Source organism: Hippichthys cyanospilos, chromosome 14, assembly GCF_059441005.1.
Source record: "Hippichthys cyanospilos isolate Australia breed blue-spotted pipefish chromosome 14, RoL_Hcya_1.0, whole genome shotgun sequence".
Lineage (NCBI taxonomy): Eukaryota > Metazoa > Chordata > Actinopteri > Syngnathiformes > Syngnathidae > Hippichthys > Hippichthys cyanospilos.
In genome coordinates this window covers 4257542-4284278 of record NC_142382.1, presented here as the reverse complement: position 1 = coordinate 4284278, position 26737 = coordinate 4257542, and the positions used below count along the sequence as shown (strand labels likewise).

General features: G+C 41.6%; 1 protein-coding gene across 4 annotated transcripts in view; it reads right to left on the bottom strand.

Annotated features, from left to right (window-relative positions):
- Nucleotides 1-26737, bottom strand: part of LOC148412619 (signal-induced proliferation-associated 1-like protein 1) — a 47012-nt gene that overhangs the window by 4067 nt on the left and 16208 nt on the right. Inside the window, exons 2-17 of one of the 4 annotated variants that reach the window (XM_088433494.1) lie at nucleotides 17608-19299; nucleotides 16455-16585; nucleotides 14840-15028; nucleotides 14583-14757; nucleotides 13323-13426; nucleotides 13084-13241; nucleotides 9015-9594; nucleotides 8600-8874; nucleotides 7983-8237; nucleotides 7752-7895; nucleotides 6506-6663; nucleotides 6339-6442; nucleotides 5061-5458; nucleotides 2762-2947; nucleotides 1275-1437; nucleotides 13-211 (exon numbers count right to left, since the gene is read on the bottom strand). In XM_088433494.1, the coding sequence (XP_088289620.1) occupies nucleotides 13-211; nucleotides 1275-1437; nucleotides 2762-2947; nucleotides 5061-5458; nucleotides 6339-6442; nucleotides 6506-6663; nucleotides 7752-7895; nucleotides 7983-8237; nucleotides 8600-8874; nucleotides 9015-9594; nucleotides 13084-13241; nucleotides 13323-13426; nucleotides 14583-14757; nucleotides 14840-15028; nucleotides 16455-16585; nucleotides 17608-19090 (4702 nt within the window). In that variant the 5' untranslated portion in view covers nucleotides 19091-19299. The remainder of the gene's footprint in view (nucleotides 1-12; nucleotides 212-1274; nucleotides 1438-2761; nucleotides 2948-5060; nucleotides 5459-6338; nucleotides 6443-6505; nucleotides 6664-7751; nucleotides 7896-7982; nucleotides 8238-8599; nucleotides 8875-9014; nucleotides 9595-13083; nucleotides 13242-13322; nucleotides 13427-14582; nucleotides 14758-14839; nucleotides 15029-16454; nucleotides 16586-17607; nucleotides 19300-26737) is intronic. The other 3 variants (XM_088433495.1, XM_088433496.1, XM_088433497.1) reach the window with 3 other exon arrangements.

Genomic DNA, 26737 nt, shown 5'->3' with positions numbered 1-26737 from the left:
GCTCAATTTTACCGAGAGATTTGTGCGAGGTTCGGCGGCTGGCTGCATTGCGGGCGGTGGGTGAGCGTGGCACGGTCGAGCAGCTGAACAGAAGGTCGGTGGGGGTGTCGCGCTTGTCGCTGGATATGGAACCCCTCTGCCCGCTATAGATACTCTCATCTGAAAGGGTCCTCTGGAGGGAGCGCCGGCTCGGCATCGGGGCAGGAAACAGCTTTGGAGGGAAAAAAAACAACACATTTTTAAATTGCCAAATGATTTCAAAACACATCGTTCCCCATAACTTTCAATGGAAATGCCATTAATATATAACAACCTTAAAAAAATGTCATGTGTTTCTTAAGGATAAAAATAGCACTCCAATGATGATAAAAATTTGCACAACTTGGTCAACAGGGGGAGTACAAGACAAACAAATGAATAGAAAGGCTATTAATCTATACCAGCTGTAAAAAAAAATAAATGTTTTTTTCTATTGTGTTTTGAAAAAACTGGCACTCGATGCTATACTTTTGAGTGGGCAAGCCTTGGCCAACAGGGGGCAGTAGAAGATAACTGAATACAGTTTCCCCTACTTTTTGGGGCTTTAGTGCATCAAATTCTTTTAAAAAATAATACGCTTACAGCAGTGCCTACCCCATGTACTGCAAAACCACTCAGGCTCCAAACATAAAATCTAAAGCAGTCTAACAGCCTGTTAATACTCGATCTTGTTCAGCCGCAAATGAAAGCACTTTTGCCGAAAAAAAAACAATGCTCGTCATTCAACATCGACGGAGTCATGCTATTATATAAGGGGTTGTGACAACAACTCAACACGGATTTCCAGCCGGTGCGTTTACGGCTGTGAGTGAGAGAGCTGTGCGGAGACATACGAGTAAGGGAGGGGGTGGGGTGTCAGCGGATGCATTCGGCAATCATAACACTAAGACTACACATAACACATAACACATATGACTAAGAAAAGTTGCGTTGTTTAGAATGGGAGAGTGGTAGTTCTCGGGGTTGCAGGGAAAGTTCATTTATCGTATTTTTCGGTGCCCATTAACCTCGAAAAGTGATAAAAAACAATACCATATGATATCACAAACTATGATATGAAAATCCGCATCACTCTTGAAGGTGTTTTGAGCTGTATCACTTTGCTAACCGTGCCGGCCTTGACACGTAATCGATTATGAATTAAAATAATTGGGGAAAAAATGGTTTTGCAATAGACTTTACTATCAAATGAAATTGTATGCGATCACTTGAGAAAATAATCGATGGAATGATACCTTCTCGTCGCTATTGGTGGGGGGAGGGCTGTCAAGCATGATGAGCTTTTTCAAGTCTTCTTCCAGGCTGGACTTGGCGGTGTGTCGCTGGGGCGACTGCGCGCCCCGCAGATTAGCTCGGAGCTGTGGCTGACTGCCCAGTAGACCATCGCTCTGGTGTCGTCTGGACACAAGAGAAAAAAAAAAAAAATAGTGCTCTTTCCTTAATAATGATGTCCATCCCGTGCTGGGGATGCATTTAGTTATTCAACTGAAGAGGAACTAAAATGGGGCATCTTGTTCAGGATTCAGCTCAGCAGCTCAAATGCAATTTTTCCATCAGCTTCATTTTTGGGACCATTAGACATTGATGGTAAAATGGAGCCTCGTGAACCGCTGACGGTATTAATTTCCTCCACTAGAGGGTGCTCTCGGTTTTCGCAATGGAAATCGAGCGCATTTTTGACAAATCTTTAAACAAGGATTTCCATTGGGAGGAGCAAGACAACAGCGCTTCATGAGGCTTCATTTTGGTATCATCGCTACCATCAAATGCTTTTCAGTGTAATTGCAATAAAATAAGGATTGGAATGTTTTTTTTTAAAATATATCAGGCACTTTGATGCACTTGGTTATCTTTTTTTTTCAGTTTTAGACTAACCTGTAACCTGTAAAAACGCTGTAAAAAAAAAGTCATTAACAGTTGTTGGAAATTGATTTATATTGTTTCTTTCTTTTGTTAATGTGAAAAAAGATACAGTTTTTAGTATACTATGATTTTTTAAAAAGATAATTATGTTATTTATAGTTTACTGTTCCCTGGGGCGTCGCTGCAAAATATAATTGAGAAGCACTGCACTAAATATACATTTTGACATGCTATTTAAAAAATAAATAAAATAAATTTGATGGTAGATTGCGTTAGAAGTGTAAAATAAAACAACGTTGCATTTTTTTTAATGATGAAATTATATAGATAATATGAAACTGCTGACTTCATTGACAGATTTTTACCATATTTAATAAGTAAAAGTAAAAATGATTTTTCTATAATTGTTAGAAAAAAAAAAGATTGGCCACTTTTGAGCTAAAACAACATAAATATGTAATTCCTTGATGATATTAGTGGCCCTTGTGCCCTTTGATTCGATTTTTTTTTCCACATGTGGCCCTTGAAGTAAAAAGTTAGAACAACCCTGACGAAAACAAATAAAAACACCAAGTTGAGTAAAGTAAGCTCAAAATAAAATGTCTGACATTTTCAAATGCCAGACTGGATCTCAAAGGTCTATTCAGTACCACATGGTGTCAGTGTTGCCAATATTAAAAAAAGTAAGTGTGTGTGTGTGTGTGTGTGTGTGTGTGTGTGTGTGTGTGTGTGTGTGTGTGGAGGGGGGGTGGGGAGCATGAGAAGTGAGCCCATAAATTTACTCGCATCTCTCTCCCTGTCTTGAATGCCAACTTGGACCAGATTTATCTTCAAGCATCCAAAAGCAGAGACAACTTACTTCCGAGTGCCGCCAAAGTCGATGGAGTTGACGGTCCCTCCGGGTTTCTTCCAGCCGATTAAGAACTTCGAGGTGGCCCCCTGCCTCGGGTAGAAGGTCTTGGGCCCCGGGGAATTCCGGGAGGTGGGTGAGGTGTCGTTTGGCGGCTCCTCCTGGTTTCCAGAGGGGCCGGAACTCAGTGTGCTACTAGGGACACAAAGAGAGGAACCTATTGGAGTATAATGTATGTCATGGCAGCATTAAAAAAAAAAAAAAAAGATTGCTTGTAATGTAAAAGGGAGAAGTAAGAAGATGATTATTACGGAAACGAAGATGGAGATAAGCAAGAAATACGAAAAAGGCACGCGCATCGTTAGCTTGCTTAAGTAGCTTAAATCACATCACTTCAAAGGTAAATAAAATCTTATTTTTCCTAATATATTTTGTATTTATGATGGTTTTTAATGATATAAATGTATATTATATATAAGTAGCACTTCCTATACTATTTTGTCACTAGTTTTTAATATGTATATAACATACCATCTTACGATTCCGACTCCTGAACGGATTAACTCATTCAGTGCCAAGTGTTATTAGAAAAGGAAACTTTTAGAGGGCCAGTATCATTTTCACTCACATTTCAAGGCCAACAGAATATTGTGTGTTATGTCTATGTAAAAATGGGTGCTGCTAATGAAAGATTTGACTTCCATTCTTCAGTTGGCATTGATGTTAAGTCATTGCTGTGTTGTAAGTGTGGAAACACTGCCATCCAATGGTCACAGTTAGCACTACAGCGCTCAATTGGCTTATATTAGATATGCAGTAGTCAAGGGTGTCAGCTCTTCTCCATAAAAAAACGTATTTGACAAGAATTGTCTTATTTATTATTGTTATTACTATTTTAAAAGATGAGAATTTTCGTCCATGGCACTGATTGAGTTAATTTTGTACGGCGGGGGTCCACTGTCATGCCTTACCCAAGAAAGCAGGTTCAAGAATAAAAATATTCCTCTAGTTTGCACGCTGATTAATTCGGCCAAAATAAAAACAGGACACGGCGTCCTTGCATCAAGCTCATCATCTGCAGCGCCAGAAGTTTTCAAGCCTCAAATTGTGTGTGTGCGCGTGTGTACGCACATCTTATAAAAACAAAGCCTCCGATGTACACGTCGAGTTATTTCTGGCTGGGTGAAGAAGCGAGGGAAGGGAGCTTTGCTTGATTCAAAGGAAGTGGGATTTAAAGTGGGGGGGGGTAGCGCAGTGCTGAGCTCACAGTCTGCTTTTTTAGCAACTTCAAGCGTTTCCTTTCTATCATGGATACTGTGGGGATGAAGTACGCACACGCACACACACACACACACACACACACACACGCAAGCAAGCACATCCTTTGTTCCAAACTCAAACCGCAGAGCGTCTGACTTTTTCGCCCGGGATGATGCAGGATGTACTCTGGTACCTTGACTAATTGAATTGGTTCCATGACCACGCTGGTAACTCAATCTACTTGTAGAACCAATCAATTTTCCCCGCTGAAAAGAACTGAAACACCGTTAATGCATTTCAGCCGCCCCCAAAACATACATTTTAATCTGATTGGAATCAAGGGAAGAAACCATTTTAAAATGTTTAACGCAATTATTCGTTGTTTTCAAAAGTTATAGAGCTAAATATACCTTGAAGTAGTAATAAACAATTTAAACATTTTAGGAGTAAAACGTTCATATTTTGGCTATACTTAATTTGATAACTATATTAAACACATTTTGCTACGTAATGTCGGCTGACAATGAAATCACATGTGCTGGAGGCTCAGGTAAAGATAGCTCATCTCTTCTGGGTTTTGGTCATGTGACAAGTGACTTTGGCAAGCTGAGCCGTGATTGGTTATTACCTGAGCCTTGAGTACATTATTTGAAAGTAAATCCCTGATAAATAATGCTAACTTTTGCTAGCTCTTGATTAGGATTTTCACCAGAGTCCTAGCATTAAGCTAGGGATGTCCTCGACACAAGGGGATACTTAACTTAAGTCATTTTCAGAAGTAAAAGGTATGTTTAGCCTATTCCTAGTTTGATAACCCCGTCATTTTTCATATACAATCAATGAATATCTTTGGAAACACATTTTTGCACTTCCTGTTGATTGAAACGGCTCGGGTAGCGACCTAACGAATAACGCAAATTTTTGCTAGCTAGTTATTAGGATTTTCCCCAGAGTGCTAGCATTATTAAGCTAGTGACGTGTGAGAATCAAACTATTTCTTGGATTGAAATGTACCCGGAATAGAATTGAGCGTGATATGAGTGCACACCTGGAATGGGAGGCGGAGTCACCGAGTGAGAAGGAAGCGCCGTCAGGAAAGCCCGACGGGCTCTTCAACGGGTTCTCCCCGCCGCTTCCAACAGGAGTGAGAGAGTCCGGAGTGGGCGGCGAAGAGTCGGCTCCTCTCTGGGCGCCAGTTTCGTCCTGCCAGGGGACGCCGTCCGCCGCCTTGGACGAGGCGGTGCTGCTCTGCGTGGCGGTGAAGGACGTGGCGTCGATGCCGCTGTCGGTGGACGCGCCTTGGTGGTAGGCGGCGAGCTCCAGATCGCCGCGGATTCCCGAACGCGAGCCCACCTCGTACCACTTGTCGTCGCTGTGGGCGGAGCTTGAGGCGTTGCTTGACAGGGTGTTGCTACTGGATTGGCTGGAGGAATACGGCGCGTCCAACTGTGCAAAAGAAAAGACAGACAGCTTTTAAGTCTCACCACAGAACTTTTGGATGCAATGTTGATTTATATCCAGTAATTTGCTGTTAAAGTGTCCAACATTTTTTTTTTTTTCACACCTCAATACCGTCCTGTGACACAGCATATTTATTTGTGTCCCCTTAAATGGACATTTGTTTTTGGTATTTATCTTTTGACTCATTGGAGTTACGCTACTAAGTCCTAGTGTGCGCAATAGAGGACATCTTAACTTTTCCGATGATTTGGATTGATTTGAAATTCAATTTTTCTTGCAGAGATGAAATGGACACGACATTGGACAGGAATGGATGCTCAGGAGAATATTTATCATGTGATTATTTTTTTAAGCTCATCCATCCATCCATGTATTGGATGGATGTATTATTGTATCCATAGATTGTTTTTTTAAATAACAATTAGTCATATAATATTGATAATGGAAGCCAATAATTCATTTTCAGTTAAAAAAAAAAAACATTCCTTTTGAAAAAATATTTATTGACCATCTTTCATGAGTAATTATTTTTTTAAATGATTTTTTTTTACAATAGTCATCTGTTTTAAAATTCTGACAAAAGGTTTTGGTATCTCCCAGTCATTAGCGCGTCTTAAAATGTTTTCCACATTAAATAAATTTCACAAATTACAGTAAATAAATTTCATAATAAAAGTCATGATAAAATTTCATTTATCATTCTTTTAATAATAATTAAAAAAAAAAAGCAGAACATACAGCATGTTCCCAAGGAATCTACTTTTATGGCCATACAGAAAACATAATTGCTCGAATAAAGAATTTTCTCCTCGTCATTCACCTTTTACAGTGGGCTAAATCAGAAATTTCCACATTTTCTCCTCACCTTAGCGCTCTTGTTAGGTGAAATGTGTCCACTCTGCCCTGGCGGCTGAAGTCGAGGAATGAGCGTCTTGGAAGTTTCTGACACATCAGAAGGAGAAATTTTCCCTGATGGAGCAAATGAATTTTTTTTTTCCTCCCCCTACTGCAACACAAGAGACTTGAACTTACCTTGAGAGTTTTTTTCCCCCTGTCTACTTGCTGCCTCGCTCTCGCCATTTCGGGACCACGCAGCTCCAGTGCTGGAGCCCATTTTGACGGCGCCGGCGCTGTCACCTGGCAACAGTCGCGCGGACGACACAGGGGACTGGCAGTTGTTGTTGTTAAACCTGCAAGAGAGGCGCCATGAGTATTTACAACTAGATCCTGACTAAGCACCTATCACAGCGGTTCTTTTGATCTCTTAAGGGTTTGCTCAAGGTCGCCAGAGGTCAGCAAAATGTTGACCCGTCACCAGATATTTGTACTGTACTGCATTTGTAACACAAGTGGAGTTTTGTGACCTCTGGTGACATTTTGGTGACCTCTGGCGACCATGACTGACCTCAAAGACTCTATTCCACTCAGGGGTGAACGCTGGCAATTGTCTGTGAAGTTAGCGGCTCTTTCTCTCTCAAGTCAAGTCAGAGGTCGGCAAAATGAATTGAACATTTTGTTCTTGCAACAAGAGCAACGTCTGGTGATCTCTGACGACATTTTGGCGACCCCTTGGCAGTCTTTCGTCGACCTTGAATGAATCCTGAGAGCAAACGAGCCGCTAAATTTGGACATATTCACCTTTGTTCGCCCCTGAGTGGAAAAAGTGTTTTACGGACTCCAGAGGACATCAAACGTTCACCAGAGGTTGCCAAAATGTTGCCAAAAGTTGCTCTTGTTGCTGGGAAACTTCGAGTGTGTTCAAAATTCCTTTGCGAAAAGAGCGGTACAGGCAGATGTCTGGTCTACTCTCGTGACATTTTGGCGATCTTTTGTCGACTTCTGGCACCCTCAAAGGACCCCAGAGAAGACAGAAGAGAGCCAGAAACAGCAGTAGAGGTCTGCATCTGGTGACCTCTGGTGACATTTTGACGACCTCTGGCAGCCTTGATTGACCGTGAAATGTTGCAAGACATTGCTCTTGTTGCAAGGGAATTTTGAACGCATTCAAAATGTCTTTGGGAAAAGAGCAGTACAGGCAAACGTCTGGTGACCTCTGGGCGACTTATGGCAGGGCTTGATTGACCTTAAAATGTTGACAGAGGTCGTCAGACTTTGCTCTTGTTGCAAGGATATTTTGATCGTGTTCAAAATATCTTTGTGACAAAAGCAGGGAAGACAAACGTCTGGTGACCTTCCTCACTAAGTGGAACCTCCAAAACTCCTCAAACATCCTGTTTTTCCATAAACATGTTTTAAATTTTCCACCTGATGAACTTACCCCTCAGGCATGGACTTCTGCCTCCAGTGGTTGGAGCTCATGTTGTCAGTGTAGAGGAGGGCAGAAGGGGAGTTTGTGTTGTGAAGCGTGCGCCCCATCACGATTGAACAAGCCAGGGCATAGTTTTCATTTCCGGGTGAATACCTGCCAGGAAAAAAGATGGCGCCACAAAGCGGTCAGGTACAGTAAAACTGTATCTTTGATCTTTCTCTCTTTGCGCTTATAGGCAACCTTTTGGGAACGACGGGCCGCCCATCACTGGACACGCTGCGCGGCATGGCAGCGGAGTTGCCGAAATCCGGGGGAGGGGCCTTGATGAGCGTGCCGCCTGAGCCCGCGGGCCGCGTCTGAGGGCTGGAGGATGTTCTCGGCCACTTGGTGTTGCTGTTGGTGGCGGGGCGGAAGGGGAACTTCAATTCATACGGCATTCCCTCCTTGTGGTTCTTGTAGTCCACTAGAGGCATGTGATAGATTTCTGAGCAGCCTCTGTAGAAATAAAATGTTACGGTATAAATCGTTTTGGAAAGGATGACCTCTAGAGTCTAGATTCTAGCATTCATGAAGTATATGCCTCCTAGTGGACGTGATTGCTTATTGCAGTCTAGTGCCAGGGGAGCACATTACACCAGTGCTTCTCGAGTATTTTTGCAAAGAGAAAATCTTTCGTGCTCCCCCACGTGCTTAATAAGATTATTATCTGTAAAAGTTGTATAAATCTACTGTGTCCTTTTTAACATAAGAAAAAAGAAATATGAATCAACTTTCAACATCTCTTATCTACTTTTTACAGCATGTTGCAGGTTAGTCTAAAACTGAAAAAAAAAAACGAGTATATATGTCTGTTCTACCTGCGTGGTGTGGAGTCTTCGTGAGGAGGTATGATGACCACTTTGACAGTGACCGATGTCCTGAGCAGGTCGATCATCTGCTCGTGGGACAGCGACGCCACGGCGACCTTGCAGATCTCCACCAGTCGGCTCCCTTGCCTCAACCCTGCCTGCCAGGCGTAGCCGTACGGCTCCACCTCAGCCACGATGCCTTCGAAATTGACGTGAAAGCCCAGCTGGCCCAAGGCGTTCCTACGCAGCGTCATCTCTGCCGTCTGACTGCCTTTGGTCAACAGCTAAGTGGAGGAAAAACACAATAAATATATATATATATATATATATATATATATATATATATATATATATATATATATATATATATATATATATATATATATATATATATATATATATATATTAAAAAAAATCGACTGACCTCTAGTCTCTTGACCACCTCTCCGAAATCTTCCGTGTTGTTATTGATGGAACGAAGTGACACGCTTTCACCACGCTCGTAGAAGATCTTCAGGGAGGCGGGACTTCCGGTTGACCAACCGATCACGTCGCGGGTCGCACAATTAAAAACAACGGCTTTGGCTTCCTGATCCAGGAGGATCACAAAGTCGTTGGAAATGGCCAAGAGGCATTCCCGTTCGGCGCCAGCCACCTGGTCTTCAGCGTGAACCTGCCAGGTTATGGCGCCCAGGCTTCGGAGCTCCGCCCCACTGTACGGCCGCACTTTCTCCCGCCGCTTGTGCGCCAGGGAAATAAAGGGGAACTTCCCGGTGGGCTCGACTGGAGTGTTGGTCACGTGACGCTCGGCCAAGTCCCTCAGGTACTCCTGCCGCGTGCGCGTCGCCATAGCGCCAAACTTGTCCGACTTGTGGGCTGCGTTTTCGGCGTTAATGACTTTCGCCAACAGGAAGTCCCTGAAGACGGAAGACTTGGGGAAGGTCACGCCCTTTGGGATGGGTGGGCCGAACGGGGGTACGTCCTGGGAGCGGCTAACTGCCACACTGTGGAGAAAACAAAGGCTTTATTCATTTGACTGCCAATCATCCATTTTCTGCACCGTTCTTCTCAATCCGTAGTGGTAAGCAGCAAAGTGCAAGTGCATAATTACTTGTGAGTAGAATATGTAGCACATTCTTAAAATTAGGATCGTTTTGTCGGTTAATAATCTGATCCAACTGTTTGGGTTATACATTTCACCCCAAAATTTGTCAAATGAATATTAAAGTGTTTTGTACCAAAGAACCCTACAATTAGTGCTGTCTTTGTTTGACCCAACTTTTTGGGTTATTAATTTCACCCAAAACATTTTATGAAAGTGAATAACTCCTACAAAAATGAACCTAAAAGTTCATTTCATCCTCCAAATTTGGGTTGTTTTGTATAAAATATCGCTCCAAATGGGCTGGCTATATTAGTTGTTCATTTAACCCAATATTGTGGGTCATTGATTTAACCCCAAAATTGGTTTGAAATGACTAACTGCTAAATTACCTAAATAGGTTTTTTTTTTACAAAAATAATAATTTTGTCCAGTAATGCCTGTGTGGTATTCTGTTCAGTCCATTGATCTTTTTAGCTTTACATCATGGGCCTTTCACACCAAAGGGAAAGCATTGAAAGAAGACACCAGGGAGCTGAAATTTCACCCAAACGGTGACAACATGTCAAAGTTCAACATGGCATGACCACTTATATACACGAGTGTGCTATCCATTGGCTAAAATATGATAAGTGGAATGTGGAAGAATTTGTCCATAAATAGGACACACGAGGGTCAAATTGAGAAATCTCGGCTCATAATTGAGTTATTTTTGACCCAAAGGTTTCAAGACTATGGCAAGTAGACAAATCCAAACGGTGCCTACAATAAAAACTGTCACTAGTAGAGAAAGTGAGTGTCAGTGTCGTGGAAAAAAAAAAGCATCGTGGAATAAGTGGATATGACACTTGTGACAAGTTTGCATCCACTTCATTAAACACAGCCATTGGCAGTAGGAGGAATGTCGCAAAGTACGCCTGACTAAAGCCGGGATATAAATACTATACATCCCATCTCGGTTGACAGGGCAGCAGCCAGTGTTGACAACCTGCCACTCTCTGCGCTGCTCGCCTTTGGACGAGTGCCACTGTGGCTGCGGCTAGCAAACAGCCTTCGTTTCCGACACAAAAGAGCCAGTTACGCAATCTGTCTTCGCAGCCCAGTGTGACGATGGGGCAGCGGTTGAAAGCGGCAGATTAGCACCCCGCTGGCCCCCGGGTCGCTCCTTTGATGCTGCGTTCTGTCCCGGTGTGACCCGTCATCGAATCCCGAAAACAAGCTATTACCAAACAGATGACTTGACGAATTGAAACCTAGCAAGTGTCGCACGGAATTCATTTGTGGGTGAATGTAATCTGTAGAAATCCTTGTCGTGAATCCAAAACATTGCATCAAAAATGACTTACCGGCATTTCAGAGTTTTTCTGCTTGCAAGTGACAAAGCTACAGTTAGAACTCACTTGGATTATCTAGAGAAAATTCTTTGTTTGCACGTTATCTGTGAAAGGCATCCGAGGCAAAAGGAGGTGTGAGCACCTCCGGGTGGGGTAGTTCCACTATTGTCCCACACCTCTCAGTTTCATCCACGATGCAAACCAGGAGAACCAGAATATCACCCTTTTTATATTTAAAAACCCAAAAAAGTACTTTCCAAAACATGAATTAATGCATCCATTAGTCAGTCAAAAAAAAAAAAGAAAGAAATCTCCCCCAAAAATCTCGTCCGATCTCGACATGTTCCAAAGCAGACGGCAAGTTTGACCCGTCCGTTCCTGAAGTAGTCTCGCAGGGCTGTGGGAAACTCTCCCCTTGCACAATCCTTCCCAATCACATTTGAGTCTGGCTCAAGTGAGCTCTTCATGCGCATGCCGCTAACTCCTTCAGACCACTCGGGCTCACGCTGCCCAAAGGCAAAGTGGAGTAAAAGGAAGGCGGACGCATCTATTGTCAAAGAGCCAGTCTTCGCAAAGGAATTAGCCGGCGAGGGAGGGAAAAGTGCGTGCGAGGGGGCGCCGGCGGCCATGAGGAAAAAAGGTAATAGGAGCGAAGGGAGGAGCAGAGGCGACAATGTGTACAAAAAAGTTGTGTTTATTCGAAGGGGTGACAGTTAACCCTTGTGCAGTATTTTCTCCATTTTTGGATCATTTTCTTATGGCACACTCTTAACACCATCTGGGTGAAATTTCAGCTCCCTAGTGTCTTCTCTGCTTCCCCTTTGATGTAAAAATCAAAGGATTGGACAAAATATCGCACAAGTGGCAAACTGATTTGAGTCCTTCCAGCATGTGCAAATATGCAAAAAATTTAGGGTTACGTTGGTTCTCAAACATGGGGTACGTGTACCCCTAGGGGTACATGAAGGAATTTCAGATGGTATGTGAGATTTTAACAGTGTTACTCAAGGCAAAAGCTGTGACAGGAACAGTACAGTTTTCTTTTCAAATTAAGAGCGAGTTAATTAGAACATGAACCAACTTATTACTAAATGATGTCACGGTAACTCTTTGCAAAATGTCGTATACCTTTATTTTGTTAAGTATTATGATGCATTGTTATTAGTGATGCAATTTTCCAGCAGACGAGCAAGAAATAAAACCAATTCACATAATCTAGCTTGTGGCGTTGCTGAATAAAATATGCTTAAAGATACAAATGTAGTTCCAATGTTTAATGAGTGAGAAACACTGCTTTGAAACAACATTGAAAATAGGAGAAAGCGCAATTGAACCCATGACAGCCACCTAGTGGTGAATGGAGCGATTACAACTTAAAACTATATATATATATATATATATATATATATATATATATATATATATATATATATATAAAACATTCATTGTTTTTCTTGCAAACAAATTTGCTTCTTTCAAAAGAAATAAATGAACTCCAAGGCCGTCATTATTGTGCGTGGAGTAAGGAACATAACCGTACCAAATATCAGACCAGAAGGAAGAGATGATGGCCACAGCATTTACTTTATTTGTGACCCATGCCTTCCAGACTATGCTTTTTGTCTTGATGCACGGCTGAGTGGTGAGGAGCTTACGGGGTTATTACAAAGCATGAAATAATGGGACATTCTTGGAATTATTATGTCTCGGAATATGGACTTATTTATAGCTGGCCATCATACATCAATCATTTTGTCAGCCTCAAGGTTGCATGCTCAAAAGGCATACAAATTCTTCACTTTAGTACTTAATTAATTCAGTATCGGCTGATTTCGTCAAGCATATAAATGCAGTAATTAATGAGTAAAAGGTATTTATTGTACCGGTACATGAAAACAAAGAAGTTATCAAATTAACAAATTAATTAACACATTTTTACTTTTTGTCCCATCTTCCCCTCAATTGGAGGTGGGTCTGAAACCGTGACAAATATGGGTCCACTGTACGCCTAAGGATTAACACACTAAAGATGAACTCGATTCACGAAAAGGACCTACCTGTAGCAGGTGTTTTCTGAGCAGGGATCATGCACCCTCACCACAAGAAAAACATGTTGAAAGTGCGAGCGGATGGCTTTCGGGGTGAAGGGATGTGCGCCGGGCTCCTGGAATACGATGGTCACGATATCGTTCCCAATATGGCGCTTTCTAAGTAACTGGTCATCAAAAACACACACGTTTTTGTCAGAAAGGTGTGAAGAGATCAGCCGATAAAGAATAAACAAGTAAAGATTTACCTGTTGCTTATTATTAGGCGTGTAAGGCAGCAGAGTGGACACGTGAAACATGAGCTCGTAATCTTTGTAGGAGGTGTACAGCGAGTGTGTGCCAGTGGAGTCGGCTGGAGGGAGTGAAAAAAAAAAAGAAAAATGAAAAGGCAAATGCATCAAAAGACATTGGTTGCATTACTCTTAATACAGTTCACACATTGCATTCTTTAAGTTTTGAGTGTTGCTTTAGGGTCCATAATCTTTTTTAAGGAAAAATCTAAGGGGTTATTTGGATATTATTTATTTTATATATAGTGTTTCTTTACGGTTATGACTTATTTTCTATGTTTTTCCTCTCAAGATACCAGAAAGGGTTATTAATATTACATTATGTGTGGCTTCCTGGAAAACAATAAATCCTGGCCCCCATCAGAGAAGGGAAAAGTTATTTGGGCCTCACGAGAAAATGTTTGGGGACCCCTGGTCTACTGTATTTTCTGCACTATAAGGCGCACCCTATTATAAGGCGACCCTTCAATAGATGGATTATTTTAAAAGTTTTCATATATAAGGTGCACCGCATTATAAGGCACATAGAATAGAAGCTAAAGTAGTGGTTAGAGTTGTGTTATGCGTCCAGGAGATGAAGCTGCGCTAACTGACATAAGTCAGTCAAACTTTATTAATAGACTATCATAAATTAAGCATAAAGATGATTTATGGAAAGTACTATCGGAGAAACCTCTTGATAACATTAAAATTGTAGATTGTAGCTTGTACGCCAAAGATCAAGAGTGGAAAAGAATATAATTCCATTAAATGCAATTTTTTTTAAATCAAATTGCAACCCAAAAACCTTAAAATATATTGTTTTGTTGATTTAATAAAGGTTGGAGGATTTATTTGATACAATCTTGCTTTCTTTTACAAAAACTCACGTTTTCAGGAAATTTTTTTCAAAATTCAAGCATTAATATCATATCAAAACTTCAAACAGGGTTTTATCAAAATTTTAATTGTAAAAAAATATTTTTATAACTGAAATGCAGAGGAACAAATTGAAAAATATTCATGGCAATTTTTTTATTCATATTTTTTGTCCCCCAAAACGAAAACCTTACGTACTGTATAACGCACTGTCGGCTTTTGAGAAATTTGGAGGCGTTTAGGTACGCCTTATGGTGCGGAAAATAAGGTAGATGATAGTAAGCTACGCGTCGTTGTCATCCGCACAGGAACTCGGCACTGAAAGTTCAAATGTTCCGAAAAGGCGGTGCGAGTGCTTACTTTTGGTGTCCAGCTGGGCTCTGTACTTGGTGAAGCCCTTGAGGCGAACCTTCTCCCCCAGCAGCTGCAGGAACTCCTCCAAGGCGGGGCCGGCCATTTCGTTATTGTACATCTCCTCCTCGGTGCTCTGGCCGGCCCGGCAGTACATCACCCCCACCTTGACCTGGAAACTCAGCTGGGAGTAAAAACAAACACCGGCAAGTTCTTCAAAACTGTAATCACAGGTACTTCCTGTTGCCATTTTGAAGAACTCTTACTCCTTGCTCGTCCAGTTTCATCAGCTGCTCTGTTACTTTGGGGGTGTTGAGGGCTAGTCGGAGGCAGGACAGATCAAGTTCTGGAAGGATGTACTCCAGGACCTCTTTAACGGGCAGTCCGCGAGCGGTGCCATGTTTGGAGGTGGACGGCAGCGCATCCTCCAAGATAGAACCTCTGAGTGTCGTGAGCTGAACGGGGGAAGAAATGAAAGCGAGGAATGTGAGCGCAGAATGAATGCGCCCCAAAAATCTGTAGATCGTTTTATTTCTCCTCCCTGAAGATCAGAAAAATACCTCATTGACTTAAAACAACAGAAGACGGCCGTTCAAGAGGAAATAAGGTTCCAAGTGGGCGTCTAAATAATCTCAGTATACAGAGTCTGCATTGTGCTATGCTGCGGGATCACTTTGTTATCATACGCCGCTCAAATACGCTCTCCAGTGCGGGTAGTGTTCACAATGGACCTGTGTTCGCCATCTTTGGGGAGGCAGACGAAAAATGGTTCTTCCAGGGGGGGCGGGTTAATAACAAGCACCTGTACTCAACAAACAAGCCCATGCCTGGTAACCTATCGGATCCGTCTGAGAATGTGTGGCTATGAAATGACTTGAGCAGAAAAGGGCTTTTGCAAAAAATACCAGGGGCGTAGCTAGGGATTTTTTTATGGGCTGGCCAGGGGGTAACATGTCAGTAAAGGGTGGCCAAGGGTAGCATGCATAATCTGATTTTTTTTAATAAAATGAAATAATGTTTTTTTTTTTAAACTGGGAAGTCGCGGGTTTGATTCTATCCTGTGTTCAGTTTGCATGTTCACCCCGTGCCTGCATGGCTTTTCTCCAGGCACTTCCATTCCCTCCCACATTCCTGGACACTCTAAATCAGTGGTTCTCAACCTTTTTCAGTGATGTACCCCCTGTGAAATATCTTTTCAGTCAAGTACCCCTTAATCAGTGCAAAGGATTTTCGCATTTAAAACAATTTACATAAAAACATGCCATCTGTGTCTGATTTATTCAACTTGAGACCCTTTCAAACTTCATTTGTATTGATCCACAGTAAATAATTAACCAAAAGTGTCCTGTTTTGGATCATAGAAGAAATCTGTTGTCAAAAAGAAATAACTTACTTATTAAAACACATTTTTTAACAAAAATAATCACTATAAAGTGACAGACCAGTTCCACAGAAAAATACATAAACACAAAGTGTCCTATTTTAAGGTTACAGTACAGATGTGTTCACAAAAATAAATCATTAACTTCATCATTAAAAAATATTTGTCCCCCCCCCAAGAAAATCAACATAAAGTGTCAGACCTGTTCTGAAATAGAAAAAATTATAAATAAATATTTGTCCACAGGAAAAAAAAAATCAATTTAAAGGTTTATTTAAAATCTCAAGTACCGCCTGAAGTTCCTTCAAGTACCCCCTGGGGTACTAGTACCGCCTGGAGTACTATTACCCCCATTTGAGAACCACTGCTCTAAATCACGGGTGTCAAACCCAAGGCCCGGGGGCCAGATCCGGCCCGCCACATCATTATATGTGGCCCGCAATATGCTGATTTGACTTCCAAGGACGTTTGTCCACATAACAGCAAATATTTTGACTGACCTCGCTGGTTCTGAAGATGAGACGGTAGTTATACTGCTGGCCATGCTCCTTGTCTTCGTCCAACTTCTCTCTGCGCAAGCTAACCGCCACTGGCCCTAAAGCGTCATCGATCCCAAAGTAGTTCCAGTGTTCTGAAGCAGAGGAAACAACATTTTTTACATTTGTGTCCAATGCAATGGACAAAAGTGTTTAGGCTACATTTTTTGCCACTACCATGTCCCAGTGTGCTCAATAGAGGACATCCTAGCCTTTCCAATGATGTCTCATGTATGAAACACTTGAAAAATGCCTGAATACTTACTTAATACTTTATCATCTAAAGTAATAGTTACTTAAGTACTTAATTATTTACGGTAAATAACTAACTTATTTAATACGAGCTGTGGAACTTCCTTTGGCTAACATCTTAAAAATAATTTGAAAAAAAATGTAAATAAATTCCTGGGATTGAATGTCTAGGACTCTAGGCTCTTTTAAATAAATAATAATAAATAATTATGAATATAAATCATTATGAATATTAAAGAATATATTTACAAATAATAATATAATTAAATATAATTTAAGGCTATGATTCAAATATATAATTAAAATATAATTGAAAAAATATGCCTTTAGGATTATTGTGTGATTGCTTAAAGTAATGATTACTTTTGTACTTAAGTATTTAAGATCAATGACTAACTTAGTTTACGCTAGAGATTTTTGGAACTTCCTTTAGCCAAACACTTTAATATAATTTGAAAAAATGTAAATAAGCACCTGAGATTGAATGTCTAGGCTCTTACAAATATTTTTTTAAATGTCTTTGGGATTAAAAGTGTGATTATCAAAAGTAATGGATTACTTTACAAATCAACATTCAATGCCAGGAACGTATTTTCCTCTTTTTTTTAAGAGTCCGCACAGTCAATCCAAGATACTTAAGTATCGATTTAATACTTAAGTATCTGGGATTTAATTTCCAGACTCTCAATAAAAACATGAAAATACGTCCCTGGCATTCATTGAGTAAATTACACCATTTAGTCCCAACCAAAAAGTAGAAATATGTCTTTGGGACTGAATGAGTTAACTATGCTGTCTGGCTGAGACGAAATGGACACAACAGTGGACTTAGACTCTCAAGGGGATATAAATGAAATGAATTTACCCCGTAAGTAGAAGAACTTTCGATAGTAGTAAGCGCCAAGGTCCACGTGCTCCACGATGTACTGCTTGGTCTTCTCGCTGAGTGTGCTCAAGCCTTCTTTCGGTCCCTCCAGGACGGCAACTCCAGCATTGGTGCAATGCGTGCTTCCAGAGCTTTCGTACAAGTTTCCGTCCCCGTTCAAGTTCCCAGAACTACCGGCTACACCGCCCACAAGTCCGTAAAATCCTGCCCCGTTCGTTCCCAACCTGTGTCTCCCGATGGCGTCCGTTCCGATCTCGTTTCGGAAGCAAGGGCAACTGAGCAGCATCTCGTTGCTCTGTTCGTCCCCGGAGTCCAAGCCGGGACTTTCTCTGGAGTTGAGGTCCTCCTGGCTATCGCTCGGGGAGCTGTATTGAAGGCTGTGGGTGGATGAGAGGGTGGAGGTAGCCGAGGCCACGGCGGCGGCGGAAGCCCCCGTGGTGGTGTTGTTCTTGCGCCGTCCCGCGTTCTGCCTTAGGTGAAGAACCTCGTTGAGGTCGAACAGCGTGCTCTGGACGTCGTAGTGGGCGAAGCCTTTCTGGCAGACCCACGGCTTCGGCGCCGGCCCCATGTCCTCCGTTCGACTGTCCTCTACATCCGATCCGGTTCTCGGCGAGTCGGACTCGCCCCGGACGTTACGAAGCTTACGGAATATAGACTCGCCTCCGGTTTCGGATTTCGTGCGTCTCTTTGGAGGTTTTTCCCTGTCCTTAGGTTTCGGAGGAGTTCCGTCGGTGGAATTATTCTCCGAGAGGTCCAGGGTGGCCTGATTGGGCCGGACATTCAGCATGTCCTCCAGCTGCTCTGGAGCCGGGCTTCGCTGGTCTACTTCCTCTTGGTAGCCTTTCAGCATTTCAAAGAAGCTCTCCCCAGCACCGCCTTGTTGGTTTATCGAAGACGTGCTGCCGTACTCGCGGTGAAGAGGGGACCACTTGGTACCAAGAGGTGGACCCCAATCTTCTTCGCTGTCTCCGCCGGCTTCCATCTCGCTGATGGTCATGTCGCTGTTGCTGCGCTGACGGATTCGTTTCTGTTGCGGATTTCGCCGCGGGGGACCCCTGTAGTCTCCCGGCGCCAAATACCGAGTATCCGTGCAGTAGTTGTTAGCCTGGGCCTGCGTTCGATTCTTTAAAGTATTGTGGATGTTTCGCAGCATGGACGAGTCGTGAGGGCTAATGATCGCTCCTAATTTAATGTGATTTTTCAGAGGCACGCTCAGGATTTCGGACTCCGGGGCGGGGTGCCACAAAGCCCGCGAAACATCCTTCCTCGGCGGCCAATCGGCCACGCGCGCCCGTACGCCCATCTTCGGGACCCCTGTGCTCACGCCGCCGTGGAGATTGTCCGCACGGGTCGGCGCGGCGCCGCCGTTGACCAGGCGCATCTGGCGAGGGTAAAACTCATCGGTGGCAGGGACGGAACCCCCGACGCTGCACTCCATTGGTGGTCGCTTAAGGCTAGTCATGACACGAGTGCCCGAGGCTAAAGGCACTCAGCGGGTGGACATGGCGGCCTCTGGAATGGATTGCTGCTTCCCGCCTTCATGAGCAGGTTGACTGTCAGCAGGAAAAATAGGAGGAAGGCGCAAGCTAGGTACTTCCTGACTCAAGCCTTCGTAGCAGCGGCGGCCGCCACAAAGCCTTCCGTTAGCATGTTTTTACTCCAAACACTGGCCTACAAAGACACAAAAAGAATCATTAGGTACTTTCTCATACCTTTTTACCCTATATGAGTGACCCGACGACCCCTAGCCCAATTATCGGATGATAAATATCAATATAAAACTGTGTTAAATCATAGGAGCAGTTTATCAAGAAACTATTTCATAGATACTGCTGAAGATGGGAACTCTCTGAACATTTTATGTGAAATTGAAATATAGATAAGTGAAATGTTAACATTTCACTTGATATTTGGGGAAACTACTGGAGAAAACTAGCTGCAAGTTACTTCAGCTTTGATTTACTTGTTAAAATTTCAAAGCAAACATATCTATGAATAAACAAATACCGTATATATCAGTGTATAGGATGCTACTTTTTTCTCATGTTTTGAACCATGCGGCTTACAGTCTAATGTGGCTTATGTGCAGTTTGTTTGTTTTGTTTTTTTACTAGCCATCATAGCGCAATCTTTTGCCACCAGGGGGCACCTCCCAAGAGTAAACGCTATTGGGCATGTCACTGTTTTGTTGGTGCTGTATTCTATCAACTCAAGTTACTTCTAAATGTGCAGGCATGCTCAGTCTGTGTTGAAGGCATGGTGTTGCTGTAAATGAGCAAGTTTGAAAAATAAGTAAATAAATTTGCAATCTGAAAATTTGCTCAGAGATCTCGTCATGGTCAAGAGTTGGAGGTAGTATCTGTTACAATTCTCTTCACTTTTGAAATTGAATATCGGCTTCAATAATGGGTTACCGGCATCTTTGAACACTAACAATCAGTGCTGGCTTTTATTCACTCCTGTTAAAAATTGCATACATTTTTTTCAGTTTTCCTTTTTAAGATTGCATGCAAAAAGCATGCTTTGAATGTGATGCACATGGATGCCACCACAAAACCAAAACCGGCATGCCTGCTTTTCCGCTGATGGATTTTGATGATGAAGTGAAAAGTCACTGACACGTTCAATTTGTGATAAGGGTGTGCAAGTTTTCAAAGCAATTATAGCGGAAACATCTGAGGCAAAAACATGAAAGCCCAGCTGGCATCCTCAAATGACTTGAAAAATTTCTTATGAGCACAAATATGACTTGGCATCCATCAGGTCAGTAGTCACTGAGCACCAATACCTTGAAATAAGGCCAAGTTTTGGTCCGATATACACACTTGGAATCAGTACTCGCCCTTCCCTTAGAGATGTTTATTTTTTTTTTTTTTTGGGGGGGGGTCGCAAAACTGCTCCTAGTGATCGGCCAATACTAGTAGCATGGGCCACCATTGCGAAATAAATAAGGCCAGGTATCAGCCCAATACCAATACTTGGAATCAGTACTCTTCCATCCTTTTTAATGTACTGGATTGACTTCATTCGCTGCTCACCCAATTAAGAGCTATTTGGCGTCTACAGCCGTCAATGGCAGTAAACGGGGCAAAAAAAATGCACATTGAGAAGAAAGAAAATGAAGTCAACTGGATGCCTCTACAAAGTGATGGCAAAACTCTTGATAACCTTTGCCAGTCGCCATTTCTCTTTAGCACTGAAGTGCAACGCAAAATTGCAATTTTCAGGATCAAATAGCTGCATATTAAAAGAAAGAGAAAAAATAAAGTAAACAGGCCTTCTTGAAAATCATCTGAGAAGATGATCCTATGCCTGGCGAATGGAGCCAATTTGGCAGTGAGACAGTGTGGGAAATGAGGGTTCCACTGACTGACTGACTGAGGCTGTGATCCTATTAGCCACAAGCGCTGAGCGTTCAGTGTGACGGGGCGTCAACAACATCACAGCTAAATTTAGTTCAACCAGTATGCAGGCACGAGCTATGACCTCTCGTTAGGTACTCATCGTTATGTGCTCATTTAGTGATAAGGAATCAAAATGGCGGAATGATGGATTGGTGATCTAGAAAACAGAAAGTACTAACTACTTAATCCTCGTGCAAAGACTTTGCAAACTATATACAGTGCATTTTTTGTCCAATTTTGTAAATGATTTCAAATGCGTAATAATTTTTATGAATACTTTATTTTGGCATTGGTTCTATCCATACATATGTAGGTTAACACCCACAAAGCAAAACAAAAAAATGAGAAAAATGTTATGGTCTATTTTTGTAGTCTGTGACACTTTAAGACATAGTCATTAACTGATCTCTACTGCCACCTAATGTCTTGAGGTGAAACACAAGTCAACAAAGAATTTTAAGTTTGCTGATATAGTTTGACCACCGCTCAACGGAATATTGCAAAAATCGCAGGAAAATTAGTGTCATAAATCCTCAAAAATTGTAATTGTAATGGTTTTATATCGTCCAAAATTTGGACAATGATCATTTTTGTACACAAAATCTCGCACGCCCAGCTGCAATTACATAAAAATGTCAGAATCACAACAGTATGAAATGTTACATGCTTTAATCATCAGCTGGAAATTTCAGCTCCATAGTGTTTTTTTCCATTGATTCATTTATAATATCATTAAAAAATCAAAGGAATTTCCATTATTTGTAATTTAATGCCTCAAGTTTTAAATGTGACACACACACACACACATACACACGTATGTATATATATATATATATATATATATATATATATATATATATATATATATATATATATATATATATATATATATATATATATATATATATATATATATATATATATATATATATATATATATATATATATAGAATGCGTGTGGTGTAAAAAGACAATACACATAAACACATATCCCTGAGCCCCTTATCTCCTCGCTCACAGACAGAAATGAACAATGTGGGGCTGTCAGATTAAAAGGTATAAATTGACTAGCAGAGTGTGTGTGTGTCCATGTGTGTGCATGTGTCCGTGTGTGTATACACACACAGTATTTGCCAGAGACAGGCAATTAAAGAGCGCTTCTGTGAAACCACCAAAAATAACAAGCAATCTCATTTTTTTACCCGGCCTGTCGTCCTTAATTCATCCATTCTCTGCTAGCCTTTCACAGGTCTGAAGGTCATTTTCAGACATCTAAATGTGCTGACTAGATGACTTTAATTAGCTCTGGCCTCCCTTTAGCTTGCTTTTAAAGTGACTGGCGAGAGAAGAGCAAAGGATGAAGGACAAGGAAGCGAAGGGTTGGTTGTCGAGTCGTACGTACGCGGAGGGGCGCCCTCCTCAGGACGGATAGAATAGTAACAGTTATCCGATGAACCGACCTGTGGGTGACTCGCCGAAAAAAAGGAACTTTAAGGGCCTTGTGACAAAACAAAGCATAACGTCAGTCAGTCGGAGGAGGCAAACAAGGAAGAAAACAGGAGAAGCGGGATGAGTGAGTAACTAGAGTGAGTAAGACTTTTGGTGAGTGTTACTCAACCCGAAGAGCAAAACTTGATTGGTCTGAAATTTGGCTGGGCAATGTGGCAAATAAATGAAATCAAAATAAAACCAATAAATATTTATCTAAAATTTTTACTTTATCTAATATTTTACTGTAGCTTCTGTTCTATGTCCCTTATAATGCGGTGCACTTTACATATGAAAAGAGTTTTAAAATAGGCCATTCATTGAAGGCGCGCCTTGTAATGCGGAAAATGCGGTAGCTTGTACTTATAATAAAAGTGTCTTGTGAACTACCCATCCAGCACTCGACCAGTTCGATTTCTTCCATTTTGAAAATGACGACTCCATTTAGTGCCCTGCCCTTCCTCCCCAAACAAGAAGGGAATCCTGTCAGCTGATGTTTCTCGGGAAGTTTTCCAAAGCAAGATGCATGTTTCCAAGCTGAATGGGCAAGTGTTTTCCAAGCCGCGACAAAAGACGCGAAAGACCGCGGTACAAGCTTGTAATTGCTGTTGCGCTGAATAAGTCTGAGAGGTCGTTTGGCTGACACCGCCGCTTTTGAGAATCCAAGCCCCGGACTCGCCCTGTTCCCTAATGGGAGCCTGCTCTCAAGGTTCCATGGGCCTGATGGGCAGCAGGCACAAAGATCTCTCTGTCAAGGTTTGGCCAGAAATGAGGTCTCATTCCAACACAGTGAAGTCTTTGAAAATTGCCTGGCACGGGTACTTCGCTACGCTTGTTTACACCAGCGCTGCCAGGAAAAGCTGATGAATTAGATGCAAGAGGAGTTGGAGAGATAAGGATTAGGCTGAGAAACAAGAATCCGGGAGGGATTTGGTTTGGAATAAACAGAAACGGATGAAAATTCCTTCTTGACAACAGTGAGGCATCTAATAGGGAGGGGAATAAACTGTTACGTATGTTTGAAAGAGTGGCAAATGACGGTTATTTCGGAAATTGTGTAACCCAGTCCTGACAATGATGAATCAACGCAGTATTTTGAGGGAACTAGAAATTTCTGAGAAATTGCCTATAAGGGCTGAAAATTAATCATAATTGTGTAAAATTATGATGTGTGATGAATATGTTGACGTTGGAGAAATTGTAATTTGAATGTACCGAACGGGGTTGGGGAATAAATCGAATTAATGTGATAAGTTTGTGAAAACTGAAGATTAATTGTGATGTCAAGATTTTGCAAAAATGGCGGAATGTTTATAAGACTAATTGATTATTGCGTTTTTAGCAATCAGCTGTTAGGATTTTGTCTGTAATTAGCACTTTTAGTACCAGTCATTTTTAGACTTCTTTAGCCTAACAATCAAAAATATTAAAAAAAAAAAAATAGAATTAACTACATAAGATTCAATGTCTGGACTCTTAAACGTAAAATTGAATGAGTTCATTTAATAACTAAAAACATGGTTTGAATCAGTCAATATATGCGGAGCACTAAATTGAATGAATGTGATGACTTCGTCACTTGAAAAGTCGAAGATTCGAAATCACTCATCTTTCAAGGCCGACAGAATATTTTGTGCTATGTCTATGTAAACATATGAAAGATTGACTTCATTCCTTATTTAGAATTGCAAGTATGTAATATCTCTTGTATGTATGGCAACACTGCCATCCAATGGTCACAGTTATCACTGCAGTGCTCAATTGGCTTAATATTAGAAAAGCACTAGTCAAGGATGTCAGCTACTCTCCTTTAAAAAAATGTATTTGAAGATAATTTATTAATTATTTTTATTACTATTTTAAAAGAAAAGAATGTTCGTACGCGGTACTGAAAGCGTTAAGATATAGAAAAACCAGGAGGGTTCATTTTTAAGGGTGAACCGTCACCCTCGAATCAAATCGGTACGGTTGTTCTGAGTGGACAGGCGGCTTCAAAAAAAGAAGATCCCTCACGAAATCCTACCTGCTTCCTCTCGTAAGCGAAATCTGGCACAGAACCAGGCACAAACTTTCCGGTTTAATCGAGCGGGTCTGGGGACCGAGCAACTTCAGAGACAACCAAACAGCAGGCTTTGCTGGCAGACAAACAAGAATATGAGCCGAGTCCAGTCAGATTCTGGAACGCCACCAATTTGCGAGAGGAGCTGAAGAGCGTTTGTGTGAAAAGACATGCTCGGACAAATTCTTGGACAAATACGCAATGCTGGCTGTTCAACTTTTTAAGCTTCTGACTTGGCCATGACATCATGACTTCGGCGCAAGCAGACAAATTACGCAGGGGCGCTGACTGACGAGGGCCCCGCTTCAGACGGAGCGTCACGCTGACGAATTGCTCAACCGAACGCAAATGGGTGTAAACATCAAAGCGCTTGAGAAACGGGTGACAGCGAATCACCATGCATCATGCTGGTTATTATGTGATGTGATGCGCTGGCTAGACTCTGCGGTCATCGCTATCACCGCGCCGCAGCTCGCAGAGTAATAGGCGGAGCGCCACACTGGCAAAGTGGATTTCACTCACAAGAACACAATGGTGGTATGGACATTGTTTTTTTCCCCTAAAACAGCCGTCTCGTCTCATCTATGAAACACTACCGCTGTCAAGAGATTTAAAAAACTGAGATTAATCAAATAAGATCTGTATTGTCTGTTTCTGTCTATACACACACACACACACACAACCAAGCAGTAAATAAACAAGGCTTCAATGTTGGATACTTATAAATAATAATAATAAAGTAAAATAAATAAAGTAAATAATTAACTAGCTGAGTGCAAACCAGCAGAATTAAGCCGAAGGCTACTTAGAACCAAGCACACCGTTTACTTTTAAGCAAGTTTTAATCAATTAGCAGTCAAAATGTCATTTTCGGTCATTTCAAAGCGAAATGTATTCCAATTTTTGCCAATTTTTCAAAATGGGTCTCAATTGACATCTCGTACGGTATATATTAGGTGAGATCAGGTGAGAAACTCAATGCCATTTCACACTGGGGAATAACACATTAGGGTGAGAAAAGCATAAGCTTTTGTTATGCAAACGTGGGAAACATTGCCCCCTGGTGGTAGGAAGACACAGTGCTTGATTTTACACGTAAGGTAGACGGCTTTTGAAATGTTCATATCGCAGAGGATCAGTTATAGTAAATGTAATTAGATTTACTTAAAACTACGTCCATTGTCATTTGTCGTCTTTTTGTTGCATTTTTTTTGCGCGCAACAGTGGCTTGCCATCTCACTAATGCAGCTGGCGGCTTGCGAGTGCATGGAGAGGGGAAGTGCAGCCTGAAGCAGACCTCAATTTTTTTTTTTCCACATTGCTACCTCGGCTCCTAACTGCCAGGTCACCTCATCCGGATTTTTTGCATTCTGCGCTTCGTTTTTCTTCTAGAGTGCTCTTTATTATGCACTACCTCTAAAGCCTGCCAAGATTTAATCTGATCAATAAAAACAAGTCAGGTAAAACTCCACATCAGATATAAAATGCCCTAATGTAATCTGAATTGGGCTTGTTTCCAAAAGATTAGTGGATTAATTGGCCATTACATTGAGAAGCTACTGTACGCAATGTTGTACATGCACAATCAATTAAGCATAATCCAATTATAAACCTGTTGACTGGTTTACTTTTTTATTTGAGCACATCCTCTTTCCTTTTGAATGGTATATGAGAGGAACAACAGCTTATAATCATTTTAAGAATCGATTAACCGCATTTTTTAGCTTTCTCTCCGACTGTAGTATCCTTTATGAAGCATATTACTTGATAAGTCAATTCCCGGTGCAATTTTTAATGGTTAAAAATAAATAGATAAATATACGGTAAAAGCAGTCATGCGGATCATCTATCCCACGCATGTGTGAAAACCACTCGGCTCCCTGCGACTTCAGGTTCTTTCATAGCGGGTTAATTTGTCGGAAAAAGAGACAAAGGATTTATGTGTGTGAATGGCAGCGGGCTAATAGAGCGTCATTAAGTTAAAAGCACTGAAACCACAAGTGGTGGCGCTTTGCCAAAAACTGATGACAAAGCCCAGAGTTCACCCTGTTAGCCAGCACTGCAACAGCACTCCGACACTCCAGCACTTGATTTCACACTCTAATTAAATAGCTATTTGGACCACGTAACTATATATCGCTCTAAATAACTCCTCTAA